The following is a 16,757-nucleotide window of genomic DNA, read 5'->3' as shown; positions in this document are numbered from 1 at the left end:
AACCCTCCCTTTTATGTCCGCGGAGCGCGGGAGCCGGCCATTTCCAGCCAGACCAACCAGAAAAGAGGCTTCCAGTAGAGCAGCAGAGGGCGGCCCGCTCTCACATTTTGGCGGACTTTTTGAAAGGATATATCCGCCAATAAGCGACGGAGATTCGGGCGGTGGGTCGCTCCTTGAGGCGGTGCTAAGCTCCAGAGGAGCCCCTCACCAATCAGGAGCCGCCGAGCCGGAGGTCTTAAGCAGCGACACTAGAGCTTACATCCGGTCCAAAACTTTAAGAGTCGCGGGTCTCTTTGTTTCACTTTAGATTTCGCCTGATCACAGAAAGAAAAAGCCATGGCAAGAACCAAGCAGACCGCTCGTAAATCTACCGGAGGAAAGGCCCCCAGGAAGCAGCTGGCCACCAAGGCTGCCCGTAAGAGCGCCCCGGCCACCGGCGGCGTGAAGAAGCCTCACCGTTACAGGCCCGGTACCGTGGCTCTGAGAGAGATCCGTCGCTACCAGAAATCCACCGAGCTGCTGATCCGCAAGCTGCCCTTCCAGCGTCTGGTCAGAGAAATCGCTCAGGACTTCAAGACCGACCTGCGCTTCCAGAGTTCCGCCGTCATGGCTCTGCAGGAGGCCAGCGAGGCTTACCTGGTCGGCCTGTTCGAGGACACCAACCTGTGTGCCATCCACGCCAAGAGGGTCACCATCATGCCCAAAGACATCCAGCTGGCCCGCCGCATCCGCGGAGAGAGGGCTTAAACGGTCTACTGTTGCTTCACACACCACAAAGGCTCTTTTAAGAGCCACCAAATCATCCTCCAAAGAGTATTTTCTTTTTATTCTTGTTTTTAACACGAAACGGACAATCTGTACTTGATATGAAATCTTGAAACGTCTGAGTTAAGTTGAAGTCACAGAAACACAAACTAGTAGTAATGAGAACTTGTAGGCTGTTAACATTGTCACTCAGATATTTGCATACTGTGATCTGAATGTGAAGTCAAAACGTACACGAAGAAATGTAGAGTGATATTTACAGAAAGACAATGACTACACACACACACAGCCGTATTGTGAATGTGAAGTCACATATTTACAAATGTGTAGATTGATATTTACATTAACACAATGACAGCATGTTTAAAGTGAAAAATGTTAAATGAACTAAAAATTAGCTGTACCACTCATGTCTTTTCAAGGGGTTTCTGACAATCCAAATTAAATCCAAAGTTACATAGTAGTCAGAGCATAGTTGGATGTGTATTGCATTAGTAGGCTATACATGTGCCATTCAGCACAATGTGGGAAAATACTCCAACATCTAACATCATATTATGATTAAAGCCAATTATGGTGAAATATTAATCAAATTAAATGAATAGGAATTGAACATAAACAGTTGAATCCTGGTCAGTGGAACACTTTGATCAGCAGAGGGCGATAAAGCATCAGCAGAAAAGCTCTGCTGCAAGATCCTCTCCTCACAACATTTAAAGGGTTACTTCACCGATTTAGCATTAAGCTTTGTATCAGCAGAAACATGGTAGTATTTTTGAATGACCGTGCTTCCCTCCCTTATGTCCCCCTGAGAGGGGAGATCTCTGTATTGTAGGTCTGGAAAAAATCTTCTGATGACGGAAAACTACGATTTTTGTGTCATCGGACTACTGTCAAGGACTACAGCCAGTACTAGGAGCTACTTCCGCATAGCCCATAGGGGGTTGGACTGTTGGCTTTTTCCGGAGATTGCCGAGGAAAAAACGAGTGTCAGCCATCTTGAATCCTCGCTTAGCTTCTCAGCAGAAACTGTTAGATAGATAGGACATTTTAGAACAACAATTATGTGCATTCAAACTACCGCGGGACCAACGGGAAACATTGGTACAGATCGGAGAATATGCAGGACACTCTATTACAGACGGAATACTCAACACACTACGCGAGCTTCGCCCGCCGGCTATGAAGGCCAGCGGTGTTGCTCGATGCCTCTGGCCGGTAAAGGGACATCATCAGCGGGGAACGGTGAACGAGTGTGCCGCTGGAAAGCTAACGATAGCCGGCCACCTGTTCAATCAATCCTGCTTGCAAGTGTCCGCTCATTAGACAACAAACTGGACTACATCCAACTTCAACGACACTCCCAACGCGAGTTCAGAGACTGCTGTGTTTTTGTTGTTGTGGAAATATTGCTGTACCGGACTATCCAGCCTGCTGCTCTGTCACCGGGTAAGACTAGCTAGTTGAGGTGGGCTGTGTTAACATGGACTGCCTGTTGCAGAAATGGGGTGATTTGTATCCAACGAACTGCTAACTGCTGGTGGAGTTTGTGACTGTAAAATGCCGACCATTCTACATCTCACATAAGTTTATGGCTGTGTTTATACTCAATGTTTATACCACAGCCCACCAAGCGCTAATGCTAGTAGCTATGTGTTAGCGGAACTTTTCAGAGCATATAATGTGTGTGCACTAAATGTAGCTAGCCTGTTTCGTATGTAGTTTTTATATAATGTCATTTTTATATATTTTAAATGTGTAACACCACTTGAGCCACGGTGAAACGTTTTTTCGTGTATATGATTGAAATGACAATAAAATGCACTTGTTGAGTTGATCGTCTCACTGTCTGTCTGTAAACGGTAGGCGTGGCTTGGGAGTAGACGCTAAAGCAGCGAAGCAAGTGCATTCTGGGATTTGGTGTCTTTAATCCACATGAGCCAAAAACACATTTTCTGGCTTTTCTCGGCCTAGAAGCCACCAATTTCTAAAAAAAATCACATTTCTACCACATAAGTGACCCAATTTAAATATATATTCATCTTTCCAATGGTGAAATATCCCATTCGAATGGTGTCTTTGTTTAGAAACGAAAGGAAAAAATGCTAAACAGAAAACATCCTTTGGGTGTAGGAGAATGTTTCTATGGTGGCAATGCCACATAAATGCAAATCTAACTTCAGCTACTTTTTAACTATGACTTTAAAATATTGATTTAATTATGCTCAGTTTTACCAATATTACAATTTTTATAATCAGGCAGTAGATGAAAATTCACTTTGTTTTCTCTCCCCCACCTTTTTGGACCAATACTAACGGTTGTGTTAAATTATTTTTTGTTTGGCAGCTACAACACTGCTCTCTTGTACGGTGGCCCTGAAGTGCAAATCACAACAGCAAATAGAAAAACGCAACAGCAAATCATAAAACACGACAGCAAATAGGATAACACTACAGAAAATAGGAAAACACTTCAATAAATCATAAAACACAACGGCAAATACGAAAACACGACAGCAAATAGGAAAACACTTTTTGCTGTCGTGTTTTAATGTTTGCTGTCGTGTTTTCATATTTGCTGTCGTGTTTTCCTGTTTGCTGTCGTGTTTTCCTATTTGCTGTCGTGTTTTCGTGTTTGCTGTCGTGTTTTCATATTTGCTGTCGTGTTTTCGTGTTTGCTGTCGTGTTTTCATGTTTGCTGTCGTGTTTTCGTATTTGCCGTTGTGTTTAATGAGTTATTGAAGTGTTTTCCTATTTTCTGTCGTGTTTTCATATTTGCTGTTCTGTTTTCCTATTTGCAATATATGAAAACACGACAGCAAATATGAAAACACAACAGAAAATAGGAAAACACTTCAATAAATAATAAACACAACGGCAAATAGGAAAACACGACAGCAAATATGAAAACACGACAGCAAATATGAAAACACGACAGCAAACATAAAAACATGACAGCAAATATGAAAACACAACAGCAAAAAGTGTTTTCCTATTTGCTGTCGTGTTTTCATGTTTGCTGTCGTGTTTTCGTATTTGCCGTTGTGTTTTATGAGTTATTGAAGTGTTTTCCTATTTTCTGTCGTTTTTTCATATTTGCTGTTCTGTTTTCCTATTTGCCGTTGTGTTTTTCTATTTGCTGTTGTGATTTGCACTTCAGGGCCACCGTACTCTTGGGACATACATACCAAAACATGCTATCAATATGGAAGAAAAAAAGGCTTTAAAGAAGCTGTTAAAAACAAAACCCTGGCTTTAGGCAATTCTTTGGGAATGATTGAGAGATCATTTTGTTCTGCATATTTTAAAACATATAAATATAGATTGTGTGTACTTTGTCAACAGGTGTACAAATAATTATGGTAGGTTTGTGTCTCTAACACTGAGCATTGTTTAGTGACCTTTTGTTTAATGATTGCCTCTCTAACCCAAGTCGACCTGCTGGTTTTAAGAGGCATGTTTGTGATTTTGCTGCTGTGTACCTCGTGAAATAAAACGTGCCTTTCACTCCGTTGGTGGAGCTCTGTGTGCTTGTCTGTCATTTAGAAAACAAAGGATTTCAAATCTATCCATCTGTGAAGTAGTGTTGAGCGAGGCAGTATACTTATCTTAGTTCCACAGTACCTTCCTCTTTTACATTCTGTCTTTCTTCTCCTCTCTTTCTGGCTCTGTCTGTCTGCCTTTGTCTTCTGCAGTCTCTCCCTCTTTCTCTCCCAGTCCTCAACTCACTGAAGCCTGTGTGGAGTAATTAGAATTAAAGTATTAGAGTCAAAAAGGAGGATTTTAGTCTGATTATGATGAAGGAAAAACTATAATCCAAATACTCCCTTGTGGGGTTTTCTAATTTCAGTGCAATCCACTCTTTTAAACACAATACGCTAAAAAGACCAAACATTATTTGCTGTTACCTGTTTGAAGCTGTGAACATGTGTGTGCAAGTGTTTGTTTTTAGGCGTGTGTGAACATGTATAGAATGGTGTTTAAAAGTGTGTCTGTATTGGGTTGTGTGGGTATAAGGGAATGGGCCTCATCTATCTGCCTTACTCTTCATGATGAAGCTGACTTTTCCTCTTGATTAAAAATGAATGTCACACATACCCTGCCACTATTTTCCCTCCTCGCTCCTCCTGGCTCTCTCCTCCTATCTCATTCTCTACGACCCCCCTTTCTTTCTGAACATATTTCATCAAAGGCCTCCTCACAGGTAACAGTCACCCTGATCTCATTAACTACTGCTAAGCGCAGAAGACTTGAAAGAACACACCGTCTCAAACATGCGCACACACACAGACACACACACACACACACACACACACACACTGCTTGTATAACTAACGGTTGCATAGGACAAGAGTATCAAGGACAGGAACCTTTCAGAAGGCTCATGTATAATTCTTAAACTGAGGATAGTTACAGTATAACAATCTAATGATTTCAGGCTACTGCACGAGCACTGAAATAGGCTTTTATAATGGCTCTAAGTGCCTGGAGCCTATGTGTGTGTGTTATACCCCCTCTCACTCAGTCTCTGTCCTGTTAGTAGCCGTATTAACCTGGGGTCTCTCTGCTTTCCCGATCACTGTAACCCCATTAACTCCCATTAAGTCTCATTACTACCCTCGTGAGGATCGTTACTGCTGGCTTTATCTAATTTCCTAAACACCACAGTATGCCGGATGTCTGCTTACTGCAACACAAGTTTTGTCAGTAATTGTGAGTCGTTATGCGTTTCATTGGAGGCAGGACCAGGTGTGAATGGTGTTTTGCCAGTCCACGATTGACAGTAATTGAGCAATCCACTGCCTCTGAAAGACGAATAGGCAGCCCACACTGCCAAGGAAACTGTTTTTAAGGCCTGAAGGGTTGGGTGGAAAATCTACCAGAGAAGGGGGCACTGGACCGACAGCCTGACACAGAGTCAACTATAATTATACATCTGTCAGATGTGAAAGAGTGAAAGATTCAGCAATGTGTGGTCATGGGGATGAATTATATATTCATTACCGTCTATCGTCACTTCTGTTCCAGAGTGGGATTTGATGTTGTAAGGGCCAAGAGGGAGTGGGATCTGGAGTAAAATGGAGAGAAAAAATCAGAAAAAAGGAGTGAAAGGAGTGATTAAAGACGAGAAGGGAGGGCAGATTAGGTTAGACATGGATGAAGTGAAGTTTTACTTCTACAGCTCACTGAAGTCTGTGATATCCCCAGGTGCATGGAAGATTATGCCAGACAGGCAGTGCTGACTTACATTTAAATGCATTTTATTTTTCAGTATGCATTCAATAGTTTTAGTTAATATTTTCTTTCTGGTCAAAAAAATATCTTCCTCATTTTTTTTCCTTTGATGTGGCCCTAATGCTCCGTCGTAACATACAGATGACTCACTAAAATGTAATGATTCGTGCACATCCTCCATACAAATATGCTGATCTAAGCATGCTGCTTCCAGTTAATTTAGTTCTTGTTTTAGTGTGTTTGGCAAGAGATGTTTTTTTATGAAATATAAAAATAATAAAAATGTTAATGCAATTTCAGAACAGGTCTGTTGTAATTGTTTTCAGCAGGTATAGTGTAATACAAAGAGCAAATGCTAAATGGCATAATGGAGCAAAGCCTGCAAAGATTATTCAGGCAGACAATTCAAGATGCTGCCACATTCACGTGTTACACACTCTACTAGTGCTGCATGCTTTATGGATCAGTTTGCAGTTAGTGCTGCCAGTTACTGCTGCTGCACTCCTGCATTTCCTCAACAACCAGTGCCTGACCCACACAGAAGGTTTTACAAGATAAATATTCCTCTCAGGGGCTTTGAGGTGTCTAGCAGTATAACGGTCATGTGGTGACTGACACATAGAAGATCCCAAATAATATACTGTAGCTGATGTCCAGCTCTGTGTGGCTAATATGGCTTTTGGATTTGAAAGCCACATTATTTAAACTGTAATCTTTAAAACTCTAAAATTATTTTTTTTAAAAACAACTTAAAATCATAGATAGTACTATAGTCATAACGTTCAATATCTATGACTAAGTAAGCATCAAAATAAAAATATTATTTAATATATTATTTATTTATTTATTTATTAGGCAAGGCAAGGCAGCTTTATTTGTATAGCACATTTCAGCAACAGGGCAATTCAAAGTGGTTTACATGAAAACAGATAAAAAAATTAAAAACAAAAAAGTTACAGTGCACTATAAGAAATTAAACATTGAAGAGCAGTTAAAACAGTTAAATATATAAAAGCAGATAAAATAGGAATTTCTCTTTATATGCTTATATAGATTGTTATACAGTGTCAACAATGCAGCTTCAGTATAAGAAATGAACAGTTATTTAAAGAAAGGCAACATCAAAAAGATAGGTCTTCAGCCTTGATTTAAAAGAACTGAGAATTGCAGCAGACCTGCAGTTTTCTGGGAGTTTGTTCCAGATATGTGGAGCGTAAAAACTAAACGCTGCTTCTCCCTGTTTAGTTCTGACTCTGGGGACAACAAGCAGACCTGTCCCAGACGACCTGAGAGGTCTGGGTGGTTCATAGTGTAGCAGCAGATCAGACATGTATTTTGGCCCTAAACCGTTTAGTGATTTATAAACCAGCAAAAGTATTTTGAAATCAATTCTTGGAGGCACTGGAAGCCAGAAGACTTCAGAACTGGAGTGATGTGATCCACTCTCGTGGTCTTTGTGAGGACTCGTTCTGAATCAGCTGCAGCTGTCTGATTGATTTTTTAGGGAGACCTGTAAAGACGCCGTTACAGTAGTCAAGTCTACTGAAGATAAAAGCACGGACAAGTTTTTCCAAATCCTGCTGAGACATAAGTCCTTTAACCCTTGATATATTTTTAAGGTGGTAATAGGCTGACTTTGTAATTGTCTTAATGTGACTGTTAAAATTCAGGTCTGAGTCCATGACTACACCAAGATTTCTGGCTTTGTCTGTTGTTTTTAACATTATCGTTTGAAGCTGAGTGCTGACTTTTAATTGTTCCTCTTTTGCTCCAAAAACAACCACCTCAGTTTTTTCATCATTTAATTTAAGAAAGTTCTGGCACATCCAGTCGTTAATTTGTTCAATGCACTTAGAACATGTAAATGTTAAACAGGAGAGGCCCCACAATGGAGACTTGGGGAACTCTGCACGTCATATTTGTATGTTCAGATGTATAATTCCCTAGACACATAGACACAAAGTAGTCCATATTCTTTAAATAAGACTCAAACCACTTTAGTACTGAGCCAGAAATGCCAACCCAGTTTTCCAATCGGTCTAGTAATATGTCATGGTCGACCGTATCAAATGCAGCACTGAGATCAAGTAATACCAAGACTGAAATTTTGCCACTATCTGTGTTTAAGTGGATGTCATTAAAGACTTTAACAAGAGCTGTCTCAGTGCTGTGGTGTAGTCGAAAACCCAACTGGAAGGCATCAAAACTGTTGTTTAGTGACAACAAAAGGTTGAGTTGTTGAGAAACCGTTTTTTTCAATGATTTTACTTAAAAATGGAAGGTTTGATATCGGCCTATAGTTGCTCATTAGTGACATGTCTAGATTGTTCTTTTTTAAGAGTGGCTTAATGACTGCAGTTTTCAGGGCCTGTGGGAAGATACCTGAGAGAAGAGATGTGTTTACAATCTGTAGAAGATCTGTAGCCAAACAATTCGAAACATTTTTGAAAAGGCCTGTTGATAGAATATCAAGGCAGCAGGAGGAGGTTTTCAGATGTTATAATGTCCTCCAGGTTTTTACGGTTAATCATATGAAATTGGGTCATATTGGAATTTGTTTTGCCTGGACACTGTGACAACACATACCCTGTACTCGATATGGAAGCACTGATTGTTTGTCTAATTTTCAGAATTTTGTCTTTGAAGAAGGTGGCAAAATCATTGCAGGCCTCGGTGGATAAAAATTCAGATGCTACTGGTACTGGAGGGTTTGTTAACCTATCGACAGTAGCAAACAAAGCACGTGAGTTATTATTGTTTTTGGCAATAATGTCCGAGAAGGACCGCCTTGCATTCCTCAGTTCCAAATTATAAATGCGAAGTCTCTCTTTATAGGTGTTGTAGTGGACCTGGAGATTAGTTTTTCGCCACCTGCGTTCTGCTTTTTGACACTCTCTTTTTTCTGTTCTTACCAGTATGGCATTTCTCCATGGAGATCTTTTCTTATCAGAGACAGTTTTTACCTTAATGGGAGCAATGGCATCAATAACATTTGTAATTTTACAATTGAAATTGTCTACAAGCTCAGTGACTGAGACCCCTGAGAGGGTGGGTGTGGACGCAAAAAGCTGAATGAATGTTTCACTGGTATTGTCAGTGATATACCGTTTTCTTATTAACTTTGTTTGGACACTTTTGTGCACAGAGATAGTGCCATTAAAGAAAACACAGGAATGATCAGAGAGAGCAGCATCAGTCACCACAACCTTGGAAATGTTCAAACCCTTCGAGATAATCAAGTCCAGAGTGTGCCACTTGTTGTGTGTGGGCTCCGTCACATGCTGAGTCAGTCCATAGTTCTCAAAAATACAACACAGTTCTTTGGTCCCTCTATCCTGGGGATTGTCAACATGAATGTTGAAATCACCAGCAATAACTACACAGTCAAAGTTAATACAGATTATAGACAGCAGTTCACTAAAGTCGTCAAAGAAGGATGCACAGTATTTAGGTGGCCTGTAGATAAAGTAAATATATAAATGTAAATATAGGTCGAGACGGGGACCTTAGCTGAAGAGCCACATATTCAAAAGAAGCAAAGTTTTCATAAGATATTTGAGTACATTGGAACGAGTCATTAAACAAAATGGCGACTCCACGTCCTTTCTTATTCGCTCTATTCTCACTCATAAAATTGAAGTTAGGGGGAGCTGACTCTATAAGAACAGCATCACTGTTATTAGTAAGGCTAATGTTAGTGTGTTAAAATAATTATCTGTCTCGTTTTTGGGACAGGCTGTGGCTGACGAGGAATGGATGCTAAATTTGCTAAGTTGGCAGTTAAGTGCTTCTTTTTCTTGCTTAGCGGATTCACCATTCTTTTTCTATTACCTGTCACAACATTGATTGACGAAGAATTGAATACACAGGGCCCAGGCTTGTCCTGGAAAGAGTCATGAGTACCACTAGGCATGCAGCCTGGGCCCAGCACATATCAGTTAAAGCTTGTTGCATTTTGTACACAAGCATACTTATCAGTCTGGTGAGAAGGAGTTCGCTGCCGTCCTTGAGGGGGCAGAGGTGCCTGGCGTTTAACTTTCAGCGGTTCAATCAAAACAGGGTCAGTTTGATGGTGGGGGCGAATGATGGGAGAAGGTAGTGGGGCAAACTTGATTCCAGCATCTACCAGCTGCTCCATCCAGTCAGTGAACCCCAACATGTGGCAGGGGGAAACAGGGGAAAAGGCGGATGGGGAGAGCGATGGATCCTCAAAGGCGTCGGGGTTGGTAAGGGGGTTTGAGGAGTGTTGGATGGGTGAAAAGGGGGGTTGAGATTTCAGGTCTCCGTTCTGTGGTCCTCCATGGTCAAATCTTTGCTCAGGTGGGGGCTGTGGTGGATCACTGCCGCACTTTGTTGTGTCTTCCTCTTGTTTTGTTTGTTTATCTTGTCTCGTGTCCTTGGCCGAGGGAGTAGATGTGTGGTGCAGAAAGTAAAGTAGGCTAGAGGTGAACAGCTTTACTCCTGGCTTGTTAAGAAAAAGTCCATCTGCTTTAAAAAGATGTCTGCGGTCCCAGAAAATGTTAAAATTGTCAATGAACCGCAGAGAGTGGACGGTACATGCAGTTGAAAGCCATCTGTTCAGTGCCAACAGTCTGCTGAATCTCTCAGCTCCTCTTCTGACTGGCGGTATAAGGCCACTGATAAACACCTTCGCGTTTAGGGAGCTAACTGTGTTCAGCAGATTCATAAAGTCACGATTCAGCACTTCAGACTCTTACTTTACCCTCATGTGACCCTATATGCAGTATAATGTTCTTCACAGTTGGGTGTGCTGCCACGATATCCGGGATTCTTTGGGCCAAGTCAGACACCATGTCTTTGGGAAAACTATTTTGTGTTTAAAAGTATTTTGGTGTTTTTACTGCTTTTTATGTCTTTTACAGCAGAGTCACCCACAATCAGAGTTTGGTGCCCAGTCGTTAGCTTTTCCTGTAGCTTTTTACTTTTTGAATTGCTCTCAGTTCTTACCCTGCTGTGTGACGATGAGACGCAATCCAGGTCATGTCCAGGGTCCTGCAGCAGAGGGGCAACGCAGGCTCACGCAGAAAAATGTTGAAATATGGCAATAGCCTACTATGTCTACAAAAAATGTATAGTCCAGTGATTTATAAGTATCCAAGAGCCGCTGCTCATAGTTTCTCTCAGAGGAAAAGCAAGATTATCAGCAGAAATATTCAAGCAGAGACAGGAGCAAGCAGCTAAGCATCTGCACTGTAAGAAGCAGGAAGCAAATTAGGAGTTAAAGGGACAGTTCACCCCAAAATCAAAACACATATTTTCCCTTTTACCTGTAGTACTATTTATCAATCTAGATTGTTTTGGTGTGAGTTGTCCAGTGTTGGAGATATCGGCTGTAGAGATGTCTGCCTTCTCTGGAATATAATGCAACTGAATGGAACATGGCATGTGGTGCTTAAAGCGACAAAATAATACATTTGAAAACTCATGACCTGGTTACTTAAGAAAATCCACAGACCTGGTTGTGAGCTGCTTCATGTAGGAATTATTTTCTTTCTACGAAATTACAGTGACTAAAAAAATGAATAACTTCAGACATCAGATCATGTTGCATAATAGTGACCTTTTCCAAAATGAGGCCCGCTTACTTCAATCCATTGGAGGAAAAAAATTCAGAAATCTATCATGGGAAACAACCGGATTCCATCGCTCATACTGAGAGGCTGATTGCAAAAAAACATTTTTAGGGTCTTCCAAATCTTTGCAGAGAGTGATGAGGTCAGACCCATGGCGCAAAATATCAACTCTGGAATATTGTATTTGAAAAGACTGATATTCAGCAAGAACAGCTAAAACCTCATTCATTTTTACCCATCATATGTTTTAATTTTGAGTTAAGGCTATAGTTTGTGTAGTGCATTTGTTTGTATTTCAAGTTATTGTTTAAAGGTCTTTTACACCGGTAACAGGTGTTTTCAATTACTCTTTTGCTGATTGAGCCTCGAGCTGAGGTTGAGTGATGCTATGGACCTTTTTCACAGCAGACATTTTGACTTGTCATAGTAGGAAAAGCACAGCTGTAATTGATAACCTTAACGATAGCTCAATTCCATCAAGTGTCCCAGTAAGCTATTTCAGTGAGTCAGCATGCACAATACCAGGGTCTCTCCTAAGTGGAATGCAGCCATCATTAATGGTTGTGAATACACCTGTGCTTTTCCTACTATGACATGTCAACATGTCTGCCGTGAAAAAGGTCTATAGAGTTGAAAAGTTGAAGGTGTCGCTTCGCAAGTGTGTTCCTGTTTCAAAATGTTCTTTACATTATGTCTTCAGTGTTACAGTTTTTTCCAACTGCTTACACACATTTTCAAAACTATGTCTCCTTTTGTCAAAACTCTGCACACAATTTCCAAAACTGCACACACAAAATGCAAAATGCCTCACATCTCCTTCAAAATGAAACACTGCATTCAAAATGCCATGAACACATCTCAAAATGAAGCATTTGCATCAAATGGCAAACACTTTTTTCATAATAGTAAATTTTTGGATATACCATGTACATACTGTTGTTCTAAATCTAAAGCTCTCGTCTTTCATAGGCCTATATCTACATTTACAATGTTCTAGAGGGAAAATAATCTGCTGAGAGTGGTTGAAAAGTGCACTGTAAACAACAATGCAATGTTACAGTAAAACAGAAAATATTTATTGGACAAAACAAGAGAGTAAGAGTAGCGTAGTGTTGTATACAGTAGCATGAAAAAAGAAAACAAAAGTACAAACATGTAAACCAAAGGTATCATTTTTAGAATAAAGTGTGTGTGTGTGTGTGTGTGTGTGTGCGTGTGTGTGTGTGTGTGTGTTGTGTGTCTGGGGCTCTCCTTCCTCTTCTTCCCTCCTCCTCCTCGTAGTCGTCCCCTGTCTCTCCCTTCTCCTCCCCTTGCTCTCTGTCTATTGTTGGCATCCATTGTTACAGTTTTTCTCAATCGATTTGGTACATTTCTCCAAACTCAGGTAACAGCTCTCAAAACAGTTAACACAGTGATCTGTACACTTTGTAATTGTCATAAAAGATAGTAAATTATCCTTCATTTCATAGAAATTACAAATCAAAAGCATGATTTTCTCAAAACCCTGTGCACAAAATTGCCTAATGTTATCACAGCAGTTCATACAGCCAACCAAATCTTTAATATATCAGGAAAAACATTTGCAGCTTTTTCATTGGTCTTCACAAAGACCACAAGCATTTTTGTACCATTTTCAAAACACAACAAACAAAACTCTGTGAATTGTAAAATAGTCATTTGCTCACCTTACGTCCTCAATTAACCCCAAATTGATATCTGATGAGTTAGTAATCGACTCAACACAGAAAAAGCCAATTTCCTAATTGTTCACACAGCTGTCTTAATTACAACAATTACAAAAGGGGAAGGGAAAAACAACAAAGAAGACGAATGAGGAGAAAAGACTATGAAAAGAAGAAGAATGAGCAGTGGAAAAGAAGAGGTGTACGAGTGAGAGGTGCTGGACAGGGTAGAGGGAGAGGAAGAGCAAGAATAGCTGAAGATGTAGGAGAAGGAGCAAGAAGAGCTGAGGATGTAGGAAGAGGAGAAGATAGAGGAGTAGAGGGAGAAGAGATGGATAGATTGGAGGGCAATGGTATAGTGGAAAGAGAGAGTAGAAAATATAAGAAGAGCTGGACAGAGAGGAAGAGGAGGGCAAGGTGTAAGAGGAGGGAGGAGAGGTAGAAGGATAGGGTACACATGTGTTTCAAATGAAATCAGACCCACACTTATTGACCATGTCATAAATCATGGTCTCTCACTGAGAGAAGCTGGGCAGAGAGTTCAACCCAATATAAACAGATCCACAGTGGCTTCAATTATCCGCACATTTCAGAGGGAAAACCGGTAAGTAACTATATCATTCTACTTCTACAATGAGAGTCCATGTAGTCTTGTTTGACATAGATCTAGATTTTTACAGTAAATGTTCCTGCTTGTCCAAACATTTTTCAGAATTGAAGTTAGAACATTCAGGTGGACGAACAAGACTTCTTTCAATTGAACAAGAGTATGCCATTGTTGACATGGTGGTCCAGAACAACACCCTCCGTCTCAAAGAAATTCAGCAAAGAATAACACAGGACAATCAACTGTTCCACAATATCCACCAATGCAGTCTCTCCACAATTGATCGTGTTCTAAGGAGAAATGCAATCCGAATGAAGCAAGTATACAAAGTGCCCTTTGAGAAGAACTCCGTTGGAGTGAAGGAGTTGCGATTCCAGTTTGTTCAAGTATGTGCAACCCAATTATTGCACTTTTACTGTCAACACAAAGATGTATTTTTCCTGAATTTTCCATAAACTATTCCATGCTACTGTAAGTGAAAGGATTTAGGCATATATATGTATACTGCTGCTTCAAAGTGTGAACTCAAACTTCAGCAACAGTTTCACAGTAGTATTGACTGCAATCAATGCCATTACTGTAAAACACTAACTTACTGTATTGTACCTTGTGTTCTTTTTCCATCTTCGTCCGCTTATCCGGTATCGGGTCGCGGGGGTAGCAGCTCCAGCAGGGGACCCCAAACTTCCCTTTCCCAAGCCACATTAACCAGCTCCGACTGGGGGATCCCGAGGCGTTCCCAGGCCAGGTTGGAGATATAATCCCTCCACCTAGTCCTGGGTCTTCCCCGAGGCCTCCTCCCAGCTGGACGTGCCTGGAACACCTCCCTAGGGAGGCGCCCAGGGGGCATCCTTACCAGATGCCCGTACCACCTCAACTGGCTCCTTTCGATGCGAAGGAGCAGCGGCTCTACTCCGAGCTCCTCACGGATAACTGAGCTTCTCACCCTATCTCTAAGGGAGATGCCAGCTACCCTCCTGAGGAAACCCATTTCGGCCGCTTGTACCCTGGATCTTGTTCTTTCGGTCATGACCCAGCCTTCATGACCATAGGTGAGGGTAGGAACAAAAACTGACTGGTAGATTGAGAGCTTTGCCTTCTGGCTCAGCTCTCTTTTTGTCACAACGGTGCGATAAATTGAATGTAATACCGCACCTGCTGCATCGATTCTCCGACCAATCTCCAGCTCCATTGTCCCCTCACTCGCGAACAGGACCCCAAGGTACTTGAACTCCTTCACTTGGGGTAAGGACTCATTCCCTACCTGGAGAAGGCACTCCATCGGTTTCCTGCTGAGAACCATGGCCTCCGATTTAGAGGTGCTGATCCTCATCCCAGCCGCTTCACACTCGGCTGCGAACCGATCCAGTGAGTGCTGAAGGTCATAGGCCGATGATGCCATCAGGACCACATCATCTGCAAAAAGCAGCGATGAGATCCCCAGCCCACCGAACTGCAACCCCTCTTCACCCCGACTACGCCTCGATATCTTGTTCATAAATACTACAAACAGGATTGGTGACAAAGCGCAGCCCTGGCGGAGGCCAACTCTCACCTGAAACGAGTCCGACTTACGGCCGAGAACCCGGACACAGCTCTCGCTTTGGTCGTACAGAGATTGGATGGCCCTGAGAAGGGACTCCTTCACCCCGTACTCCCGCAGCACCTCCCACAGTATCTCCCGGGGCACCCGGTCATATGCCTTCTCCAGATCCACAAAACACATGTTGGGCATACTCCCAGGCTCCCTCCAGGATCCTTGCGAGAGTAAAGATCTGGTCCGTTGTTCCACGACCAGGACAGAAACCGCATTGTTCCTCTTCAACCTGAGGTTCGACTATCGACCGAACCCTCCTTTCCAGCACCTTGGAGTAGACTTTACCGGGGAGGCTGAGAAGTGTGATACCCCTGTAATTGGCACACACCCTCTGGTCCCCCTTTTTAAAAAGGGGAACCACCACCCCGGTCTGCCACTCCTTAGGCACCGTCCCAGACTTCCACGCAATGTTGAAGAGGCGTGTCAACCAAGACAACCCCTCCACACCCAGAGCTTTAAGCATTTCTGGACGGATCTCATCAATTCCTGGGGCTTTGCCACTGTGGAGTTGTTTAACTACCTCAGCAACCTCCACCAGGGAAATTGACGACAATCCCCCATCATCCTCCAGCTCTGCCTCTACCATAGAGGCAGTTGGATTTAGGAGTTCCTCAAAGTGCTCCTTCCACCGCCCTATTACCTCCTCAGTTGAGGTCAACAGCGTCCCATCCTTACTGTACACAGCTTGGATGGTTCTCCGCTTCCCCCTCCTGAGGTGGCGAACGGTTTTCCACAAGCACCTTGTGTTCTTTTTACTCTAGAGAATCTTGGAGTTGGATAGCAGTGCAACTCATGAGTACCTGTATATTGATGAAGCAGGCTTCAATCTTCACAAAAAAAGGAGAAGAGGGAGAAATGTGATTGGCCGTCGTGCTACAGTCAATGTCCCTGGACAACGAGGAGGCAACATCACTCTCTGTGCCACAATTTCTACAACAGGTGTTGTGGCACACAATGCTGTCTTGGGACCATACAACACCGCAAGGCTCCTACATTTTTTTTTTTAAACCTCCTCAATGAAATCCTCTTACCGCAGGGTGATCAGGAGCAAATGGTGCGGAATTTTGTAGTTGTTTGGGACAATTCCACCATCCAGCTCTAGTGCGAGAGTGGTTTGAGAATCACCCACATTTCAGGATGGTGTGCCTTCCACCATATTCTCCTTTCCTGAATCCAGTTGAGGAATTCTTCTCCTCTTGGAGATGGAAAGTACATGATTGCAACCCTTACAACCAAGTAAGTCTTCTTCAAGCGATGGATAGGCCTGTGGAGATATT

At 42.2% G+C, this 16,757-nt stretch overlaps 1 protein-coding gene across 1 annotated transcript; it reads left to right on the top strand.

Moving 5' to 3' along the window:
• The first annotated feature begins 278 nt into the window (after nucleotides 1–278).
• LOC144516354 (histone H3) lies at nucleotides 279–2,707 on the top strand. The gene has a single exon (XM_078247581.1). The coding sequence runs from the start codon at nucleotides 337–339 to the stop codon at nucleotides 745–747; it is 411 nt and encodes a 136-aa protein (XP_078103707.1). The 5' UTR covers nucleotides 279–336; the 3' UTR covers nucleotides 748–2,707.
• Nucleotides 2,708–16,757: the final 14,050 nt, after the last annotated feature.

The sequence above is a fragment of the Sander vitreus genome, chromosome 4 (assembly GCF_031162955.1).
Source record: "Sander vitreus isolate 19-12246 chromosome 4, sanVit1, whole genome shotgun sequence".
In the NCBI taxonomy this organism is placed as follows: domain Eukaryota; kingdom Metazoa; phylum Chordata; class Actinopteri; order Perciformes; family Percidae; genus Sander; species Sander vitreus.
This window is presented reverse-complemented; position numbering and strand designations above follow the sequence as displayed.